Here is a 21,854-nt window from a genome sequence, read left to right on the forward strand (position 1 = left end):
TAGAGTTGTTAGGATTTCATTTGTCATTAAAAATCCCAAACTGTGAGTTGAAAGTAAATTTTTTTTCTGCTTTAAATACAATTTAAGACTAAAAATGAGATGGGAATACACATCACAGTAAGTATGCGGCTGAGTGTAAGGACAAGCTTAATAATAATATTGTGATTTGTCCTGAATTTGCACAGCACAGCTTGCTAAATTAGCATATTCAGGTGCTAGGATTTAACCACCAAGAGTAACTGGCTTTCTCAAGAAATTTGTCCTTAAATCAAGTCAGTCTGGCCTGTTCCAAAAATAGCATGGTCTCAGAGTAAGAGCTAATTGTGTAGGAGGGTGAGGAAAAAGCAGCCGTGTGTGCTGGAAATAAATAAAAAAACAACAAACATCTAAAGTGGATTTCAGATCATATCTTCTGTTTTAAGACACATCTTAAGACTTTATAAGCATGAGTGTGGCCGGACCTGTTTATTTACAAGAAATTTGCACAACTGAATGTCAACTATAATATTTCACAACTCTAATTTTCTTATTTTACACTGAACTTGAAAAAGAGTTTCAATTTTCTGCTGCCCATTACAGAAACCTCTTCGCAACTGATTTCACCCAGTGTCAGCCAGCTACCACCATACATTTAATAGTGACTGCTATTCAAGCCTGTGTGACTGAAGCCTGAGATGACCACAGAAGAGATCTTCTCTCAGTGACAATAAACTGGCTGGCAGCTACCAGTCCTGCCCATCGGCCTCCTAGCAAATGAGACTGTGGAATCAATTAGAAAATCTGAGGTGACATCTTTCTTGAACATCGCATTCACAGGATGTTTAGAAAACCTGAACTCTGACCGTGAAATTAAGGGCACCAAACTTCTAAGATTTTGAGGAGAGATTCATCTATGGTGTCAATTCAAAATCCTGGGTGACATTTTTCTCGAGTTATCATGTTGACAAGATCTAACCTTGACCATATGATTTATACTTGTCTGAGATCTTTAATACACGCCTCTATAGCATCAATTTGAAAATCTTAGGTTGAAGTATTGTCTTCACAAAGTCATAGATCACATCATAGATCACCTTTAACCTGAGCTTTTAACAAATATTTGAGAAATAAGGCAGCAAGCGGGTGTTTATTTAGCACTTTCAACATATTTATTAACAATCCACAACAAAACATGATGAGTGACCGTGTGATGGTGGGTGGAGGGCAGTCAGGAAATGAGCTCTGTAAAGAGAGACTGATTGACAAAGTCGGCGGGCCTTTCCTGGACGTGAGGCAGTGTCGGACTGCCGCTGGGGCCCAAACGCGGGATGCTGGCACTCAGGAAATAGAAAGGCACATGGGTAATTCTTCCACTGGACCAGCACTGAGAACAAAGAAAGAAAACATCAACAGTAACGTCAGATACCTGGACTCAGATAACCAGCATCAATAAATTATATTTTAATGAACTTGATTGTTTTTTTTGAGGAAATGGATTTTGATGCTTTGACTTTCAGGGACCTTAGGATTCCCTAAGGCTGACATGATTAAGGTGGAGTTTAAAAAATAAAGGATAAAAACAGCATAAAGGAACTAAAACAGGAATTTAATATTTTAAGACTGACCACAGTGAGCAGAGCTCCGTGTCGGAAATTTGGGTGGAAATGCATCAGTCTCGGTTCGGCTCCTGGCTCCCCTTGAACAAAACCGCTGAGCAAGAAAAACATATCAAGCACATAGAGACAGGAAGTACAGCAGTTTCACAGAGAAACACATTAGTGTGAGCTGTAATAAAGCTACGCAAGTACGACATGAATAAATATGCAAACCACGGCAAAAGCTCAAAGATGGGGCTGACTCTTGTCTTGAACACAGCAATGATTGGAGACCGGTCTGCTGCCCGTGGATCACCTGAGAGGAAAAAATAAGGCTGAGATGAGTTACTTAAACTTAAATGCTGACAAAGTCCATGAGGGTGAAGAGAAACGAGGTGATACCTTTAAGAAGCACTGCAAGCCTCTCTCCCCTCGGATCCCAGGCTAAGGACTGGATCTCTCCACCAACACTGGCAAACAAATTAGACATGAGGTGACCAACATTAAACTGCTTGGGTCACTTCCCAGGAGAAATATGTAGAGGCTGTATTTAAGTAAAAAGGGAATTACAGAGGGAACAAAGTGTACTTAAACTATTAAAAAAATATATATTATGGAGAGTGCCGTTTGTCATTGCTGCACCAAATCATTTCTATGGATGCATATAACAAAGTACGTAGTGGATTTTTACTCCTTGGAATACTGCTGAGGAATGTAATCTGTAAAAAATGGATCATGTTTTATAAGCTGATCACTTGTTTTGCATGCAAAAGGTAATTAATAACTAAAACTATGAATTTAATATACTGCAGAATTGAACTGTGGTAGCAGAAGAAGTACCAAAGATTGTACCTGACCACAGAGCTACATTTATGGTGAGAACTTAAGTAAAAAGGCAGTAAATGAGCATTATTTTTTACATTTAAAATACCAATAAAGTATAAAGCTACACTAAGGTTTTGAGCTCAGTCATTTTCCTGCTGGATTCTTCCTGCGTGCTAATTTTCACTGTTCTTTTTGGGTCTTTCAGGAAGATCAATGTACTCGTTTTCATGTAGTTAGACTGAAAAATAGCCAATTAGCCACTTTTTTTCCAGAGTTCTTACACGATGTCTCCATCTGGTGTGTTAAAAGTCGTCTCTGACAGGTCAGCCACCACAACTGCTGCATGCGGCCCTTTTGATGTGCCTGAAGGCACGGCTGCTGAATAATAAGAACAGATATTTTAAAAACTCCATAAAGTAAGCTGTCAAGTTTCAAAAGTTGTAAGAAGTATCTCATTAATGCCATCAGTTTTTCAAAGAAAAAAACTATACATATATTTTTTGTAAAGACTCCCAAAGGTAACCTGGTGTGTTAGTGAAGGTCAGAGCGTAGATGACCGTCTCGCCCTGCACAGTGAAGAGAAGTCGACTCCCATCTGGACTCCAACAACCAGACTAACCAAAACAGACAATAATGCCTATAAAACATGTTGTATTAAAGAAATGCGTCACCTATTTAAACATCAAACATGATGACAATGTTTCACCTGGCAGCGCCCTTTTATACACGGCCAGCGCTCACAGGTCCACATTCTGGTCTCCCAAACCCTGGGAAGAGATTTTTTATTTTAAAGCTTTTGTCCTTTTATAATCTTGTATTAACACACGCTAAACTCCAACATATGTCGCTAATCCCCCACATGCTCATAAATATTCATTAGGATGAACAGGCCACTATTATAACACAGCAGGTCCAAACTAATCTGACAGATGTACTACAGCAGCTCCGAATCAGCGAATGAGAGATGTGTAAAACTTCTGAGCTCTTAAGTTTTGTTTCGCACCTGAACAGGGCTGAAGGTGTAGAAGCTAGGACATGGCTACCGTCAGGAGACCAGGACAGGAAAGTAACCCCACCGCCGCCAACACGCTGAAGTGGTACGCAGCTTTCTGCAGCCACGTCCCACACCTGAAAGATGCATTTGAGGTGAATTTTAGTCATTTTGCGAATCACCATCTGCAGTTCAGAGATGAAGTTGCAGCCTCGTTACCATCATTGCCGTGTCCATGGGCGAGGCAGACAGAAGGAGAGATCTGCTGGGAGACCAAGCGATGGAAGTGACAGGAGCGTGACCGGGATGAGACAAAACATGAGCACACCCAGCTGAAGGCCTGAAACGAGATGACAGGAAGAGTAATGGGGTATATTAGAGAGCAAATACAGCTCCGATAAGGAAACAGTGAAGGTGCTTAATTCAAGGTACAAATGAACACTATTAAAAAAAGGGCGACTTTAGTATTACACAGGAAGGCAAATGTACAATGGACGGTCTTAAGTCCAAAACCGCAACACTGAAACTCTAAATTAAATCTTAAATTACATTTTTGACTATTAATGTACTAATATAGATTATAACGTACGGCTCCCAAACCACCATTTCATTCTTACTGAAATCTTTTTTTTTTTTTGCCAGAACAAAGCAGCTGAGTAATCTGTGATTTAAGTTTTTACTAAAACTCTTTTAACACTTAATAAGCCAGCCTCCTATTACAGGTAGCAGTATTGCTATGTCACAACATATCACAACAATGCCACTTTTAATTTTATAAGTGCCTTCCAACAGCTGTAGGGAAAAAAACAAAACAAATGTTTTGCTAGCTAACTACCAAAAAATTCAGCACTGCATTAAATGTAAAACTTGCTTTTCTGGCATTTTTTAAGAGACCTGAATTCAATGTTTCGTACATGACCTGAATTTACCTGGTTGACAGTGAGCAAGGGTCCACATGCCAAACCAGTAAACAGTTCTGACACCCGACTGCGAGGGCAGACGCACATAGCGGCTTCCACTGCACTACTGCAACGTTCCTCTGTAGTCGGTGCTTCAGTGTGGGAGTTGTGGCACTGAGGGAGAACAAAAGGAGACAAAGCAATGAGAATAATCTCACAGAATGACTCAGAGAACAAACTGAACATGGCTCGATGAGGTTGACACAGTTTAAGATTTCATTTTTCCCTGTAGAGCTTTGATTGACAAATATTTTCGTGTGTGTGTGTGTGTGTGTGTGTGTGTGTGTGTGTGTGTGTGTGTGTGTGTGTGTGTGTGTATAGAGAATATTAAAAATCCAAGAAACAACTAAAAGCGTTTAGACCTTCGTTTACCACCTGAGACCTCATCTATGAGCTGTTGTAAACTGGCAGAAAACAAGTATGATCTAATGCTGTTAAAAGGTTTTAAAGCTGATAAACCTGACACTAGATGCATTTGAAGATTGTGTTACTCTTTGATCTTGAACAAAATAATGAAAGCAAGTTGCAAAGAAAGCGGGAGCATTTTGGTACCAGCGTGCTTTCCTCAGATCTCGTTTCAGTACCTTTTGGGGTTGTAGATCTTGATAGAGTCATCTAACAGGGCCACAGCAAATTTATCTGTATGTGGATGCCAGGCAAAGGCTCGCACCACACAGTCCGACCTGGTAAAGAAGGTTGAATATCAGGATTTGAATTAACATTTTTAGAGAAAAAATATTCAAAATTTTTATAAAGATTACATCGTTTTTTTCAGAATGACACATTTACCATAAAAAGTGAATAAGTCAGCCAGGTCTTGTAGCTTTACATTTGTTTATTAAACAAAAATGATTAATGAACAATAAAAAAAAAAAAACATAACTGAATGCTTTAACTATGAGAAAAATTAACAGTTCACCAAGTTGGCGCTTACCAGTTCAGCACTTGTGAAAATTCAGCAATCATGTCTTCACTGCTCAACTATTAAAATATAATTAAATAAAAACACTTAAATCTGAACCCAAAAGCAACTGATAATCAAGTGGAAGATAATTAACGAGCAGAGAGAACTTACTGTGAGATGAGGAAACAGGGAGCCGTGAAAAGAAGAGACCCATCGGAGCAATGCCAGGATACAACCAGAACTCATCGACAACCATTTGGGCACTGCAAAATCGCAGATAACAGGAGAGTCACCGTGTTTGCGCATTACTGTGTGCGCAGGTTTAGGGATGTATGTGCTAAAACAAAACATGAGATTTTGGGGCATCACGTACCCTGTGGGTGGGAGTTGGTAATTTCATTCAGTAACCCTGTCAAACCGCCATCCCTCCTGGAACACACGGACAAGATCAACACATTTTCTTTGTCTGTCATACACTCAGTACAACGTGATAAAATCGTTCCTGAAACACTTTTATCAGCTGCTCTGTATCAAGTAAGAAATAAGGTGCGACTTTTCAGGCAAATTGAGATACTCTGCATGACTATGAGGTGCAGCTGCTGCCTTCTGTTTAAGCTGTAGAGATGTCCTGTTTACTAACTCGTGGCTGTTTTATAACTGACTGACAGCACGTTCGCAGATTGCTGTTTGCTAAAGGTTAAACATAACTGATTACTCTGAAAAACACAGTGATTAAAAGCTACCGAATTAATTTGGTTGAGAATTTTGTCCGGAGCAATTTAATTGAACAGCTGCGAACAGAAATCCTTCCTGTGCCCTTGAAGCAGGAAGGTTTTAAAAACATCCCGACGATGACAGGCTGCGTTGACAAGGAGAGGTGAAGAATGAATTACAGTCTTTATTATTGCCCAATAAATGTATCTTTATTTAATGGGATGTCTGTTAAATAAATAAATATCAAGAAATATTTTAGGGTGTCAATAAAGAAAGAATTAAACAATCTAATTTAAAAGGCTATAAATTTTTTTAAAAGTTTGTGGTAAATTTAAAAGAAAAACAAAAACAAAAAAAAAAAAAAACATGGGTGATTATAAAGTTTTGCATACGAAAGACACACGGCACATATCCATATGATAATCAAACTCTTCCCATACTTCTGCATGTCTAGAGTCACTGCAGCCACCACTGCTGTTACGTTACCTATGGGCAACCACGTGAAATCCTCTCTTTCTAAGAATACATATTTTGATCGTTACCGGTGAATGGCTGTGCATTTAAAGCACGCTGAAATCGGATGATTCTTTTTGATACATCCTGTATATTGTGTAGTACATGTGTTGTTTTTAAGGAAGCCCCCTTTTGTTTATAAAGCTTGGAGAAGACATCAGGTTGGACTATTTGTTTAGTTGCTCTGATTTCTTGCTGCTGCACTGACTGTTTCAGAGTTATTTGGGGTTTTACTTATTGCTATCAAAACAACTGCATGTAACCAGAGGAGAAGAGCAAGCACACCACAAACCCTTTGGTTTAAAGTTGTGCCACAAAGATCAACTTAGACCTGAAATTTAGCTGCTGTGGCGATTCAACTACAACAGCAGTCCCCAACCTTTTTTACGCCACGGACCGGTTTAATGTCAGACAATATTTTCACGGACCGGCCTTTGGTGTCGCGGATAAAAACAACAAAATAAAATGATACAACCAAGACAAAAACTGTGATATTTTGTAAATATAATAATAAACACGAACTCACTGTGTAATTGTGTAACTTTATTAGCTGCCCTTTAATGCTCTATGGTCGCTATGGTAACGTGTAAATATTTCTTTCAAAATAAGACACAACTACAACAAAAGACCCAGGGAAACTGAGTTAACGATAAAAATCCCCAAAACCATAAATTTCACACCCAAGCCTCAACTCTCGTGGCCCGGAACCAAGCGACTCATGGACAGGTACCGGTCCGTGACCCAGGGGTTGGGGAACGCTGAACTACAAGATATATTTGCCCTCTAATGTTTTCATTTTAAATGAGCTGTACAGCAATACACTGAGTGGTGATTTTTTATTTTATTTTGCCCAATCCATTGATATCAATGAGCGTACACTAAAAAAAAGAAACAGTATTGGCAGCAGTTTAGCAGGGCTACAAAGGCAACACACTTTCAACAGAACTTGAAAAGTACAACCTTCATGAAGGTGCAATTTATTGCAGGATTGTTAGGCTTTAAGTTTATATATAAGTTTACATTTAACACAGGTGTACTTAAACAGCTGGTAAATGATTGCACAGCTTCATTATCAGGTGGTCTATATGTTGGCTACGTACCATGCTGCTGCACTCCTCATCCACAGGGTTTCCGAGTGGTCCAGGAAAGCTGCCTTGCTGCTGTTTTCTGTGCGGCTGTGAAGTTTCAGAGACTCTCGAGGGAAAGACAGACTAGGAGGACTAAAGTCCTGCAGAAAATACAGACAACATAATGGACATTTAGGAATGAGCTGCCTCTCTACATTAGCCTGACCCCAACAAGTGAGGTTTTTAAATCACATTTAAAAACCTTTTCTCCGCGGCATTTCAAGATTAATACAAGAATTAGCTTTTAGTCCGTTTTTAACTACTTTTTAATCTATTTCTATTTTTCCATGTTTTACTTTTCGTTTTTCTTCAATGTCTTTTTGATTTTATTTTGGTATTTTAACTGGAAACACTTCAGTCAACAATGTTTTTTTAAATGCTCTAGAAATAAAATTGGATTGGAGATGCATTCACTTAAGATTGTACAATAATAGATACAGAGAAAAACCCAACAATCATATGACCCCCTATGAGCAAGCACTTTGGCGACAGTGGGAAGGAAAAACTCCCTTTTAACAGGAAGAAACCTCTGGCAGAACCAGGCTCAGGGAGGGGCGGCCATCTGCTGCGACCGGTTGGGGTGAGAGAAAGAAGACGATAAAGACATGCTGTGGAAGAGAGACAGCGTCAACAAGACCATGGAAAATCACAACAGATGCACTACCACATTATCTAAATATCAGTATTCGCTAAATCAGCCTCCTTGATAGATATTAATGTGAATGAGATATCCTGATGGCAGTAGCCTTTGTGTATCGGTTAATTCACATCACTTCTGCACATACATGTAACTTGTTGAGTGTTAGTTTTTTTTTTTTTTTTCTCTTATTTTCTTTTCTAAATGTACCTGTATATTGTTTACATGTTTGAAATAAATTACCAATCAATCAATCAATCAGTGTAGCTTACTTTGGTTATACTGCTAGATAAAGTCTGTCAGTAAGGCAGTCCATTGCACTGCACGCATTGAGATGAATTGAAGCATTGAAGATGAAAAAATAAATTAATAAATGTATTTGCAGGTAAGTTATCACTAAGAAACCTAAATCAGGAAAATTAATTTCATTTTGATCTGCCTAAAAGCGCAAGTGATTGATACATCTCCTTTAATAGACTATGGGACTGTGCCAGAGCTGAGCACACTGAAGGGATTATAATTTAATTAAAATACAATGAAGCTCTTTTGTGTGAACACAAAGAAGCTAAATTTATATATTAACTTATGAATTCACAAGATTAATGATTAGAGCCAGAGTTGCTATTTTGCCTTATTTGCACCACCTGTGTTTGCTTTGTTGTTATATTGTTTTTATAGATTTCCATTTCTCTTTACATCTGGTGCCTCTGAAGTATGGGGCACTTAAATTGTATATTTTGATGAAGACTGAAATGAAGCAACCACTCCTTTTTTGTGAGTACACACAGAACAGAAACAGAAAGTCGGAATTAAGAGAAAGCTGATAACCATTGATTTTACACTGCTTAATAACACAAAGAAAACCTGGGTGATAGTACACTCCTGTGGTTCAAAAGGAGGATGAATAACAACAAAAACACAATTAACCCACACAAATACCTACAAGCCTGAGCTAAAATGCTGTTCAACACTTTATTTCATGGGAAAGGAATTTTTCTTTATTCTTTTCCATCTCCAACATCTCCAAACTATACATCACAACAGCTCTCAGATCTGGTAATTCTTCCCTTTCACTCTTGCTGCTATCCTTCAAAATCAGTAGTTAAATCAGCCCTAACACTCATTTCCACCCACTCCACCTGGCCTGCACGTCACCTCATTTGTGCACTTCCTATTGCTTTACCAGGTATTTAAACTTTCACTACCTCTACTTACTTGCAACTTCAGGGAGCACCAATACTAAGGTTTATTATAATGAAAATTTGAGTAAAATCTACTTGGGAAAAAGAAAACTATTTAAGACTGACATTAACTTACAAGACTTACAAGGAATCAGTCTGTCTTGAACGTCTTAAATCTTGAATGTCATAAGTTATGATAATGCTGAACCAAAAAAAAAAACGCAATTACAAAAAACAAGTAATAATTAAGACTACAAAACGACGCTTAATAAGTTACCCCACTGGAAACATGACTGTCTGTCTTAGCTGAGACTGATAAGTCTGTAGGTTTGAGTCGGACCTGCTTCAGCTGGTCTTCAGTGCTGCTCCCCGACAGCAACTCGTTGTTGGACTCGCACACAGTGGTCTGTCCGTAGGGCAACGGAGGGGGGAAAAGAGCCAGAGAGCACATCTTCTACACGGAGAAATTATTCCACCGGACCCTGCAAAAACACAGTGGATTCGTCAGGTAAAGGCAGACACAGAAGTAGTGGACGCTGTAGCTTTTAGAGCGTGGGAAGCTAGCTAACATCACCAGCTGAAGAAAGTTAACTAGTTTGTAATCTTATAATGCTTTGGCAAGAGCCTCGTTTGTATTTAGTGGTCCTTACCTCGTAGTGTGTTTTGTATAGTGCTGTCAATTCTCATTCGTTGTTTCAAAAACAAAGTCAAAGTACATGCTAGTTTGTTGTGACGCTCCTTCAAGTCAATCCCGCCGCGTTAGTTACGGCAACACGGAGGGACAAACAGTACAATTTTTCCTGCAGTGCACAAACTGGGAAAAAATGTCGCACTGCCCTCTTCAGGACAGAAAGCGACACTGGAACCATACACAGGCAAACAAGTACAATTTATTTAGGTCGGGAGTGTCAAATTCACTATTTGATCTTAACAAAAATGGCGTATATAAAGAAGTATCATTTCAAGGCGTTTACCTGAGCCATGGAGCCTATATAGAGATTACAAAACAAAAACAAACATCAAAATAAACAAGCATAAACTCAAGTGAAAGACACTCCTCAATCCACTCATCATAAAAAATGCCAGAGAACAGAAGGTAGTACTTCTTGGTAAGGTACTTTTCTAATTTATTCAATAATTCACTTACAAAATATATAAAATGCCCAAAGTTCTATAGGCAAAGTAAAATTCAACAGTATCTCTGTTCTTTTTTCCACATTTATTTAATCTACTGTAACTGCATGTGCATTGCAGTGTACTGATCACAAGGAAAAGGCACAAAACATTCATACACAGTTTTTTCCAGACATTTTCACTCCTGTAGTAATAATAATAATAATAATAATAACAGCGTATTTAATTAAAAACACTGGAGTAATTAATTAATGTTAACACTTTGCGCCATCCAGTGGGCCGAATTACGCCGTTTGGTGGGCCAGATGTGGCCCTCGGGCCGCGAGTTTGACAGCTCTGGGGATAGCTAAAATACAGGACTCATATAGTTTGTCAGGAGAGGTTTTCACCAAACAGAGCACAGTTTATGAACAAAAACAAAACAATAAATGAATCAGGGAGGGCAGGGCGTACGATCTGGGGCAATCCAGAGTTCCTGGACTGAGTGTCTTGCTCAAAGACACATCAGCAGCAGCAGCCTGGCTCGATGCTGCTCATACAGGACCTTCTTCCGGTTCAAACTCAAGCACAGAAATCAGTGAATGGCGTGCGTGCATAATTATATATTTTGGGAATGATAGATAAAAACTGCGCTTAGTTCCGTTGGTGTCTATGTGTTTGCAGAGGGAGGAGGTGGCAGCGCCCCCTTGCGGCGTAACACGCATTTCCGTGACGTCAATTCAGCACTGGGAAGGAGACAGCTCCCTCCCCCCCAAAAAACCCAGCGCGCCTCACGTTGCATGGGTCCCCGGTTATTGATAACACAATTTACCCGCTGGGATCTATCCCAGTAACGTGAAACTCGTGGATATCGGCGCTGGAAATACTAGAGACACCCCGGACCGAATAAAAAAATAACGATCTGCTCATTATCGCCGGCAAATAGAAAGCTGAGCCCACCCCTTCACTTGACAACGCGACATCAACCAGGCAGAAAGGTATGGGAATGTCAGACTACCCGGTTAAATGCTTAATAAATGTGATATCAGGTACGTTTAGGCAGAAATCCGTTGCTTGGTGTGGTAGCGTTCATGCCGCTCACACTGCACCACTGAAGTGATGCTGCCAAGAAGCGAATCATCGTCGATGAATGCTACAAAATCATATTTGTGCAAAGAGAAAGCTCACATTACGAAATACTCGCGTTGGTACCAGCGCTGAGTAAATGTACATGTACTGCGGCAGTTTGACTTGGCATGGAGCATAGTAGGCATCGGGCTTGCTATTCATGCACGTCGGCTATGATGCTGCTGAGTGTCATCATCACATCCTTGGTTATTTAAAGATTGATCTTCCTGCGTGTGTGTGTGCGTGCGTGTGTGTGTGTGCACTACTCCTTCGCACAGGCCTGGTGGTTGTTTATTGCCCGTCTTTTACGCTCTCATTTCGCCCAGCCGCCGTGGCTCTTCTTGTGCAGTGGTGCAGTACAAGACACGGAGCTGGTGTAGGATACATGAATTGGGTACATGTGGTTCCTCTCTCTGGCTCCCACTCTCTCCCCCTCTCTCCCGCTCTAACATACACATACATGCACGCACGGACGTACGTACACATGCACACGCGGAGGTGGTTATGCAATTCGTCATATTCTTCATCACACACAATGCTCTTCTTCACTCGGTAAATGATGGGCAGCATATACCAGCTGCTTCGTTTGCATCCTGTCAGACCCTGGTGCTGCTCAGAGGAACAATTAAAGCACAGGGGACAGTCATGACTGTGGACTGTACAACAGCCTGTGGTCGATTCATTCATAAAGCCAGTTTCCACTCTGGGTGATGGCTCCACTGGGCCGGCTGGTTTTCCCATTCACAGACACAGAGATGAGGCTCTACTACATGATTCAGACAGAATTTAGTTGTGGGACTGGAGTGGCTGTGGATAGACTGGGAGACTGGCTCGCTGCCCAACTCACAACACGACTCCCTCTGTTTTGGTGTTTTGTATCGCTTGTAATGGAAGCCGGGTGCCAAGTTAGCCTTTAATTCAGCGCTGAACAGCTTCATAATGCCAGTGTATGGTTTAAGTCTGGAGCTGTCCAGTGCTGAAACGAACCTATGCATCAACATTTGTTCTAATTCACTTCTTATCACAAATCTTCTCCTCCAGGCTTTCTTCTCATCTGTCCATCCTCCATCCACCCTGACCTGCTGTGTTGGGGAAACCCCTGATGAGTGGGACCTGTATCCATGAGCCCCGTGCCCCTTCCCCCTCCCTGTCAGGCTTCAGTACCCCCATCTCAGAACCTCCCTATCGAAGACTCGATGGAGACACCCCTGCCTGCACCCCTGAAACTGACCTGACCCCCACACAGTGTGTCCTTCGTAACGTATTGTCCATTGACACCGGCGGACAGGGAGTGCCCGGCGGAAGCAGCCCGACTCCCAGTGATGGACCCTCAGCCCACTTTGACAACAGCGTGCTAAAACTAAATGAACATGAGGCCTGCCAGTGTGGCGGCGGGGCCGAGGCGGGCCACAGTCCGGAGGCTGGCGCTGTTCGGAGCCAGTCGGAGAACATTCGCCTACAATCAGGAAGTGGAGGTTTTTTGGAGGGACTGTTTGGATGCCTGAAACCAGTCTGGACCATGATTGGAAAGGCCTACTCCACTGAACACAAACATAATCATGAAGGTATGTGCAGATAAGGCGCCACTGTGTCTATGCTCTCTGTTCTTCCACTATGTATGTTAAACATGGAGATTCACCACAGAAAATGAATAGTTTAAGCCTCAACTTGACAGTGGTGGAGGAATGAACCACCAGAAGCAGAGCTGTTATTAGTATTAATTTAGCTTCTTACTTTTTGTTTTCTTGTAAAACATTGGATAATTTGTCCTGGGCCTCATCTGCTTTAATAAAACACGATTAGACAAACAGGTTGGTAGTTGCCGTGTTACCTTTAAACAGTGGATTACATAGCCTTTTCATAAGTTTCAGGTCCTTAACAGTAACTATGGCTGTTGTTAGTTAAATGTGGTGCAGGAAAAAATAAGATATTTTAGCCCGGGAAATCAAGTGGCGCGAAAGGGTAAAGTGGCAGAAAATAGAAATACTCAAGCATGAGTACCTCAAACTGTACTTAAGAACAGCACTTATAAATGTACTTTTGTATTTTGCAAACCCAGAACTCCATTATTTCCTGCGCTCCCTGACTGCCACGTTGTCCTGCTGGCAACACGACTGTGTGCTCGAGTCTGTCAACCAGGCTCACCCACAGTCATCAGCTAAACTGAGATCTCACAGCTGGTCAGGTGGGAGCATCATGTGCATCTGGCTCCACTGCTGCTGCTGCAGCTCTCAAGAGATCTAAACACTTCAGTGGACCTCATGAAGAATTGATCCTGCTGTCTCTTTTATTCTGTCAAGCTCGTCCATCTTTAGTGACCGTGCTTTCACAGTCGTTTAAGTAAAGTCAGCGTGACGGATGACAGGCAGATTAGACTACAAGTGGATTGTTGCTTTCCCCCCTATTTTTCTCCTTATCTCTGCATACAAATGCAATGGCCTAGTGGATATGTTGTCAATATCCCACTTGTTTGACCATAACATAGCAGGCACTTTGTATGATGTAACTGTGTCCTGCCAGTTTATTCTAATGTGTAGCATGGATGCACCCCCCCACCCCCACCCCCCAAAACAAAACAAAACAAAACAAAACAAAACAAAACCAAAAGAAAAACAAAACAATCTCTCTGTCCAAGCTGACAGTAAGTTGCTTTGCAATGATGATGGGTGGAAATCATCTGCTGCAGTGTCTTTGGTATTGTGAATAACTTTTCTGCAGTTGCATACTTGATGAGGTTCACATTGTTTACTTGTTGGTCTGAGTTTAGAGTCCTGGGAGGTTCCATTTGAGGAAATCTCTGACCTGCAGTGGGTGGGCAGCGGTGCACAGGGGGCCGTCTTCCTTGGCAAGTTCCACGGAGAAGAGGTGGCTGTGAAGAAAGTGCGGGACATCAAAGAGACTGAGATCAAACATCTCCGCAAACTCAAGCATCCTAACATTATTACTTTCAAGTGAGGAAGCTACATCTTTTTTTTTAATATATATATTAGGATATATATCTCCCAGTTATTTAACTCTGATTGCACTTCCCTTTCAGGGGTGTATGCACCCAGGCTCCCTGTTACTGTATCTTGATGGAATATTGTGCTCAAGGGCAGCTGTATGAGGTGCTGAGGGCAGGCCGTAAAATCACACCTTCCCTCCTGGTTGACTGGTCCATGGGCATTGCAGGTGGCATGAACTACCTACACCTCCACAAAATCATCCACAGAGACCTCAAGTCCCCCAAGTAAGACTCAGAAGCACAGCTGGTGTACTGACAGTTTCTTTGATACTAGAGCTTAAATTGTTTATTATGTAATCTCACCTTTCCAGCATGCTGATCACACATGATGACCTGGTGAAGATCTCTGACTTCGGGACTTCAAAGGAGCTCAGTGACAAGAGCACCAAGATGTCGTTTGCCGGCACTGTAGCCTGGATGGCTCCTGAAGTTATTCGGAATGAGCCAGTGTCAGAAAAGGTAGACATCTGGTAAGTCTGGTTAACATTCACACTTTTTTTCCTATAGGCTATAAAAAGTTGTGCCTCTTCATCGATTACATCGATTTAACAATTATCTTTAAAATACTACACTAAAGAAAATATGCAGATAGCTTGTTGGTATTGTGAATTATTAGTTGAGATATGTTTGAAGCTTGTTTAAAATGCCTTGTTGTGATTCTTATGCATGCATTTTATCTTTTCGTTAAGATATTTTGACCTCAGTGAGATTTCTTGAATAAATAAAGCTTAACTTCTCTTAAAGGTCCTTTGGAGTGGTGCTCTGGGAAATGCTTACAGGAGAGATCCCTTATAAAGACGTCGACTCATCTGCAATCATCTGGGGTGTGGGAAACAACAGCCTTCAGCTGCCCATACCGGAGAGCTGTCCAGATGGCTTCAAGATCCTCCTCAGACAGTGCTGGTGAGCAGCGTCTGGAAATGGGCAGTTGGAATGAAGAAAAAAAAAAAAGAGCACAGCAGGGAGGAGAGGACAGATCAGAATAGTAGAGGCGAGGGTTGAAAGTAGTTGTACAGGGAGCTGTAAGTCTGTGGTTTAAGGATTTTATTGATTTTACAGTGCATTGTAAATGTGCACAGCTGTGTTTTCCCATCTTGGATTTGCAGGAACTGTAAGCCCAGAAATAGACCTTCTTTCCGCCAGATCCTTCTTCATCTGGATATAGCATCAGCCGATGTACTGTCGACTCCTCAAGAAACATACTTCAAGTCTCAGGTAATTTTCAGCTGAATGGAAGGACTTTAAAAAAATGAATTACATTTTAAGATACACATATATATACAGTGGTGTGAGCAGTTAAACGAAAAACCAATATAAAGTGCCTTAGTAAGGTGGTGAGCCATTATAATTCACCAGAACTGCTTTAATGCATCTTAACATTGATTCTCAGTTAAATAAAATTCAGTTGTATTTATATAGTGCCACTGTACAACAGCAGTCTCCTCAAAGAGCTTGATGTTGTAAGTTAAAGATGCTACAATATTAGAGAGAAAATCTCAACAACCCTATGACCAAGCACTTGTGACGGTGGGAAGGAAGAACTCCCTTTTGACAGGAAGAGACCTCAGACAGAACCAGGCACAGTGAGGGGCAATCATCTACCTTGGCCAGTTTGTTGGGTGAAGGTAAAGAGAATAGGAAAAAAAAAGCAGAGGGTAGAAAGAGACCAAAGATTAAACACAAACTGTGGGAGAAATAATTGAGGTTGGTGAGATGCAGTAGCAGATTATAAACACATCATGAGTGCAAAGAGGAGAGTGAAATGAAAAGAAATGGATCATGGGACGTCCCCCAGCAGCTTAAGCCTATAGAGGTGTTAACTAAGAAACTGTTCAGGGTCACATAATCAAGTCTTAACTATAAGCTTTTTCAAAAAAGAAAGTTTTAATCCCTTTAAAAGCTGAGTGTCTGTCTCCAAGTCTCTTGAACTGTTTTAGACTGATAGAGCACTACTCTGCCAAAGATATTCTCTCATTCGGTGTTTTGATGATGGTGGTTGGAGAGGCTTGTCTACCACATTGCCCCTCATTGTGATGCTGTAAGAGACCACGTCTGTCATGATATAAATGTTTCACCATGCCACCAAAATGCCCATGCATAGCATAGCAGAACCATCAGATCCCCGCTGTAGGCATCAAGGGTTTGGATTTTTCTTTTATTTGTAGCCCATCTGCTCGTGCTTGCAAAGCAATCAGACATTAAATGTACAAAAGAGACCTGATTTTTGAAGTCACCTCTGAGGAGACAGAGCTGGTTAACAGAAATGTACTCTCATCAGGCTGAATGGAGGGAAGAGGTGAAGCAGCACTTTGAGAAGATTAAATCTGATGGCACTTGTCTCCACCGACTCGATGAGGAGCTGATCAACCGACGCCGAGAGGAGCTCAGGTTTGCTTTTTACTGTTAAAATAGTTTCATGAAAAATCAAGGCTTTACAATTAGCAGGCAAAAGATACTGATATTTTACTATGTTAGCTGACATGCAAGAGGCCGCTTCCCCTCTGTCCTATTTCTCGCTGTCAGTCCTTAGTCTGCCCCTGTGAATGAAATAAGTGCCTTGCGTTCACATCTATTGTAGAGCTTTTAGATTCTCTCATGCGGATGCACAGTGACATCAGCAGCTTCTTTTCTTCTCAGGCATGCTCTGGACATTCGTGAGCATTATGAGAGAAAACTGGAGAGGGCTAACAACCTTTACATGGAGCTCAGTGCTGTCATGCTGCAGCTGGAGCTGAAAGAGAAAGAGTTGCAGAGGTGCAAATAAATCCATGAAACCACAGTATATGTTTTTGAAATGCAAGCACCATTTGCAAATAAGCCTTAGTGCATTTACACTTTGGTGGCATTTTCTTTCTAGGAGAGAACAGTCTTTGGATAAGAAGTATCCGGGCTTGTTCAAGCACCATAGTTCCAGACAGAGCAGCTCGTCAAATTCCATGGATAAACTCATCAAGAAGAGAAACGTCCCACAAAAACTTCCCTCGGGAAAGAGGTGTGAGATTTCATTTTATTGGGTGAAACTGGAATAAATCAGTGAATATTCATCAGCTTTGTGGATTGTAGTTGTTGACTAATCCTTCCCACTCTTTCAGGCCAGACATTCTTAAGTCTGAGGTAATCATTCCCAAAATGGACTCCTCCGTAATGCAAGTCACTATTCCAGCCTGCCCTAACAGGAGCTCCACTTCTCCCAGCCGGTCTCGGAGGGTAAAGACCCGCCATCGTAAGCCCGGTAAGGGCAGCAGTGGGGACCTGGCTGGACTTAAAGCCAATCAATCCTCCCCTAACCGGGACACAACTGCCCAAGTTAACAGTTCTACCACTAACACCTCGAAGCAGCTCCTGGAGCCTTCCGCAGCCCTGCGGGGCCTCAGTCACGAGCAGCAGCAGAGGCAGCTATCCTCCTCCAGCCCTGACCTCATCTGCACCACACTAGAGGCAGACAGCCAAGGAAAAGGGGAGCCCTCTGTGGGTGGGCTGGAGAGAGGAGGGAGCCTTAGTGCCTCTGCAGGTTTAGGGGGGTCAGAGGGAGGGGCGGCCGGTCTGGATGATCTCACAGAAACCCCCCCACGCAGTGACACTCCCAGCGAGGATGCCGCATCATTCCCGTTCTCCAGCAGCCCGGACTCACCGTGTGGGAGGGGGGCGGCAGCAGGACGGGGCTCTCTGGGATCTCCACGCCTTCCTCACGATGGGGAAGATAAAGAGGAGGGAGCAGGTGTTGTGAGGCTGCCCCGGGGAGCATCAGGTGGAATCGGGAGTCAGCACCTCACACCTTCAGCCATTCTGTACAGGGCAGCTATCACACGCAAACAGGTACGGTGCAGGATACCGCTCCTTATTCCTCACTGTCCCCTTGGTGATCGTTTTCACTTGTGCATTTTTCATGTTTCTGACTACAGAGGCGTGGAGTGTCATCAGAAGAGGAGGAGGGTGAAGTTGACAGTGAGGTTGAGTTACCACGGAGACGGTGAGTAACTGTCCTTCATTATTTGAAAATTCCCTCCAGCCATCTTCCCTCTTTAACAAGTTGCTGTTTTATTCAGGGAGCAAATTTACGTCAATCTTTACCAGAATCAGAGATTCTTTTTTTTTTGTTTGTTTGTTTTGTTCCTTCTTAATCGCTCCAGACGCCCGACCAGCATTACCAAGTGCCAGTCGGTGTCTACATTCAGTTCAGAAAATCTGTCTGTATCGGACGGTGAAGAGGGCCACACAACTGACCACTCTCACAGCGGTACTCCCGATGTTGTCAGCACTAACACCGACGACAGGTTGGATGACCGCAGCGACGACCTCCTCTCTCAGGGGTCGGAAATCCCTGTGGACAACACCGACCCTGCCCAGGCTTCTGATGGCCTGTCAGAGAGAGACGGAGCTCTGGGCCAGTCCAAGGCTCAGCTGGATGCCGGGCAGAATCCTAATGAGGTAAAGAAGCTGCACAGAGGACCGCATGTGTCAGCTTTGGTCTTCTCCTTAGATGAGTGTAGCCACTGGTGAAAAGTACAACTCAAAACCTGTACTTGACTATATGCATTTTATTTTATTTCATGTTAGACTACCCTGATACGGTTCAGGGTTATATTTTACTTTTTGTGCAATACAGACTGCCAAAAAAAAAAGTTAGAAGGTGAGGGGAACTGGAGTTAATTCAAAGCCACTCTAATAGAGACAAGAGCCAGAAATGAGCATTATAGATTCCCTTTAATCATGTTATGAACCTTCAGTTTAATGTGGTGACCCTGAGGATAGAGCTGTTGAAAAAAAATGAACACAACTGTCAGATTGTATCAGACGAAGAGAAACTCTCTCACTTTACCCAACTACACCAATGATACCATGTAATACAGTTATTTTTACTTTTCACCATTGATCATTTTATTTAAAGTTGCAGTTGAATACCTTGATGAATGAATGGATGCATTTTAAAACACCTGCTTGTGTTAGTGGCAACAACTAAATCTCATCCTTGGAAGGCTCTAATTGTTTTACTTTCACTTCATTCTTCTTGGCCTTGTTTGCCTCTTTTCAATTGTGTGGTTGATATTTTATGCCTGTTCAGGTTATTTAAGTGTCAACCATTTCACATACAAACAAAGTGCCATCCTCTTTCTCCTTTAGTTCTTCAATCAAGCTTTGATTTTGCAGGAAAATGTCACACCTAGTGGCAGGCAGTGAAAGCAAGGCAACCAGTCTCATCACTTAGCACTAAATGTGCGATCAACTTTTTCATCATAATGATCTAGTTAAATAAAACAAACACACAAAATGAAACTGTCTAAATACAGGGTCTCCCACCACTGCTAAAATTACACTCCAAATTCCGGGTTCCCATCTTTTATTTCACGCTTCCATTTTTGGATCGTTGACACTGAAATTAGGTTTATGCTCATGTCTGCTGCTGGTCATGTATCGCACACTTTTTTCCTCTTCCTGCTCTCTTTTTAGAGTCGAGCCTTGTGCGATGATTCTGACTGCGACAGTGCTGAGCTGGATCAGTCAGGTAGTGGCGAGCTCAGCCGTCCTCCCAGTGCCGGAGCGTGGGCGCCGCCATCTCAACCTTATCAGGGGTCTCCACAGGCTCCCCATACAGGACCTCCATAGATCACTGGACACTAGGAAAGATCCAGCTACTCTACAGTGAGCAACCATCACAGGCGTACACCGGTCTGTCAGTGCAGTACATTACTGTTGTCATGAGGGATCACACCTACTACACCACTCAGACTATGACAAGTTGACTTATGGTGTCTCATAAGTTTGTTGGCTGGCAAACCTGCACCAGATGACATAGGACATTTGTCATAACCTGACTTCAGATATTTTGGCAGCTTGTGACATCAGATAAATGTCATTTAGGTTCAGTAGGGTTTGATATTTTTTTTCTTTCAGGCAGGATAGTTCCAGTTTGCAAAAACCCTTCCACAGATGCACACGCACGCACAAGAAGATACCACACTCTTAGTCCTTTAAACACTCTAACCTTCACTCTGGGAGCATCCTCCATGGTACTCCACACACTAATGCATTAAATACTAATGAATAATAAATGTAAATATCCATGACATACCACATGAGAAATATCTAACTTTATTTTATTTGTAAGATAAAAATGTAAGACTTAACAGTATGCAGCCCTGTGAACAAAATGCATGACTACATGTTTATAATTTATGGTTCGAATGTGTCCGTTTTATATTTTGTGAAAGTTTACACTTTTTTAATCCTGAAAGTATTAATTGAGTTTTTTTCTCTTTTGTTAATAAATGTTATCACTAAAAAAAAAAAAAAAAAGTCAAAAATGGAATGAAAATACTCACATTGATCGATCATGATGCATAATTTGGGTTCTCAGTAGCTAAAATTTTATTTATTTTTTAAACCCTCCTACTACTGAGTTTCAAATACACATATGACACACTCGAGGTTTTTATAGAGTTTCTAAAATTTTTTGATGGGGTGGGAGGTCTTTTGGTTCACTCGAAATGCACCTCTGCTATTGTATATACTCAGTTAACCAGCTTATTTAGTACATCGAGCTAAAATTCTTGCAAAGACTTCCTTGCAGCACTTTATGGGTTTTTTGTTGAAACTGTTTTAAAAGGCTGTGGATTCAAGTGGAATATCATTGTGGAGAATGTAATTTGTTTGTGGTGTGGGTAAACTATATTTCACTAAAGTTGTGCTTGTCATTTAGCCGGGGTGTATAAAATTATGTAGAAGCGTTTTGGAGGTACCGTCGCCACAAACTGACACAACCAGTTGAATCAGACCCTCCCTAAAACAGTTTTAATATAAACGCAACATTCTAACCTCCAGTAAGGTAGCATTTATTGCAGGACTGTTGCATAAGACTGCATTTGTTTTAGCTATTTGTTCTTAATAAACTGGCAACATATTACTGCTATACCATTTTATGACATTACTGGTGCTAGCAATGTCTGCTTTTAACCGTTTCAGCAGTTAAGTGCAGAAGAAATCCACTGTTTTAACACCAAACTGTAGCGCAATGAATGGAGTCGGACTAGTTTTAAAATGTAATTAGTGCAGACGAATCATTTTCTATTTCTACTTCTCAGTTGTTAAAGGCTTATATTCCACCTTTGGCAACATAACAGTTGGCCAGAGAGCTAGGTGTTCTTGTTAGCAGCTGATACCTTTGAAATGAGTTTTCTGGCCTTCTG

The 21,854-nt window shown here is 41.6% G+C and overlaps 2 protein-coding genes across 3 annotated transcripts; one reads left to right on the forward strand and one right to left on the reverse strand.

Moving 5' to 3' along the window:
* Positions 1–1,125: 1,125 nt before the first annotated feature.
* aaas (achalasia, adrenocortical insufficiency, alacrimia) lies at positions 1,126–10,224 on the reverse strand. Of its 2 annotated transcripts, none has more exons than XM_084916480.1 (17): positions 10,076–10,224; positions 9,766–9,907; positions 7,581–7,708; positions 5,627–5,682; positions 5,425–5,516; positions 5,284–5,330; positions 4,934–5,032; positions 4,320–4,463; positions 3,610–3,730; positions 3,403–3,527; positions 3,106–3,166; positions 2,923–3,013; positions 2,681–2,774; positions 1,977–2,044; positions 1,809–1,890; positions 1,605–1,689; positions 1,126–1,363 (listed from the first exon to the last, which is right to left on the reverse strand). In XM_084916480.1, the coding sequence occupies exons 2-17, from the start codon at positions 9,874–9,876 to the stop codon at positions 1,208–1,210; spliced, it is 1,560 nt and encodes a 519-aa protein (XP_084772606.1). In that variant the 5' UTR covers positions 9,877–9,907; positions 10,076–10,224; the 3' UTR covers positions 1,126–1,207. The 2 variants fall into 2 exon arrangements, with proteins under 2 accessions (XP_084772606.1, XP_084772605.1); XM_084916479.1 differs by having other exon boundaries at positions 2,681–2,777; positions 10,076–10,222.
* Positions 10,225–11,275: 1,051 nt separating this feature from the next.
* On the forward strand, positions 11,276–20,983 carry map3k12 (mitogen-activated protein kinase kinase kinase 12). The gene is made up of 14 exons (XM_084916478.1): positions 11,276–11,536; positions 12,708–13,231; positions 14,434–14,617; positions 14,704–14,895; positions 14,982–15,140; positions 15,415–15,573; positions 15,777–15,885; positions 16,949–17,058; positions 17,308–17,424; positions 17,528–17,662; positions 17,763–18,486; positions 18,573–18,640; positions 18,801–19,098; positions 20,119–20,983. Exons 2-14 carry the CDS (start codon positions 12,769–12,771, stop codon positions 20,272–20,274), a joined length of 2,874 nt encoding a protein of 957 aa, XP_084772604.1. The 5' UTR covers positions 11,276–11,536; positions 12,708–12,768; the 3' UTR covers positions 20,275–20,983.
* The last annotated feature ends 871 nt before the right edge of the window (positions 20,984–21,854 follow it).

Source organism: Perissodus microlepis, chromosome 20 (assembly GCF_051167445.1).
Source record: "Perissodus microlepis isolate ML-2025 ecotype Zambia chromosome 20, ASM5116744v1, whole genome shotgun sequence".
Taxonomy (NCBI): Eukaryota; Metazoa; Chordata; class Actinopteri; order Cichliformes; family Cichlidae; genus Perissodus; species Perissodus microlepis.

Excerpts from the sequence above, each read along its gene's own strand:
- aaas (XM_084916479.1), bottom strand. The coding sequence starts at position 9,876 with ATGTGCTCTCTGGCTCTTTTCCCCCCTCCGTTGCCCTACGGACAGACC. Across the intron at positions 3,014-3,105 it reads GTATAAAAGGGCGCTGCCAG|TCTGGTTGTTGGAGTCCAGA; the intron begins GTGAAACATTGT and ends TGTTTTGGTTAG. Across the intron at positions 2,045-2,680 it reads ACACCAGATGGAGACATCGT|TGTTGGTGGAGAGATCCAGT; the intron begins GTAAGAACTCTG and ends TTTGTTTGCCAG.
- map3k12 (XM_084916478.1), top strand. The coding sequence starts at position 12,769 with ATGAGTGGGACCTGTATCCATGAGCCCCGTGCCCCTTCCCCCTCCCTG. Across the intron at positions 15,141-15,414 it reads TCAGAAAAGGTAGACATCTG|GTCCTTTGGAGTGGTGCTCT; the intron begins GTAAGTCTGGTT and ends CTTCTCTTAAAG. Across the intron at positions 17,059-17,307 it reads CGACGCCGAGAGGAGCTCAG|GCATGCTCTGGACATTCGTG; the intron begins GTTTGCTTTTTA and ends TTTTCTTCTCAG.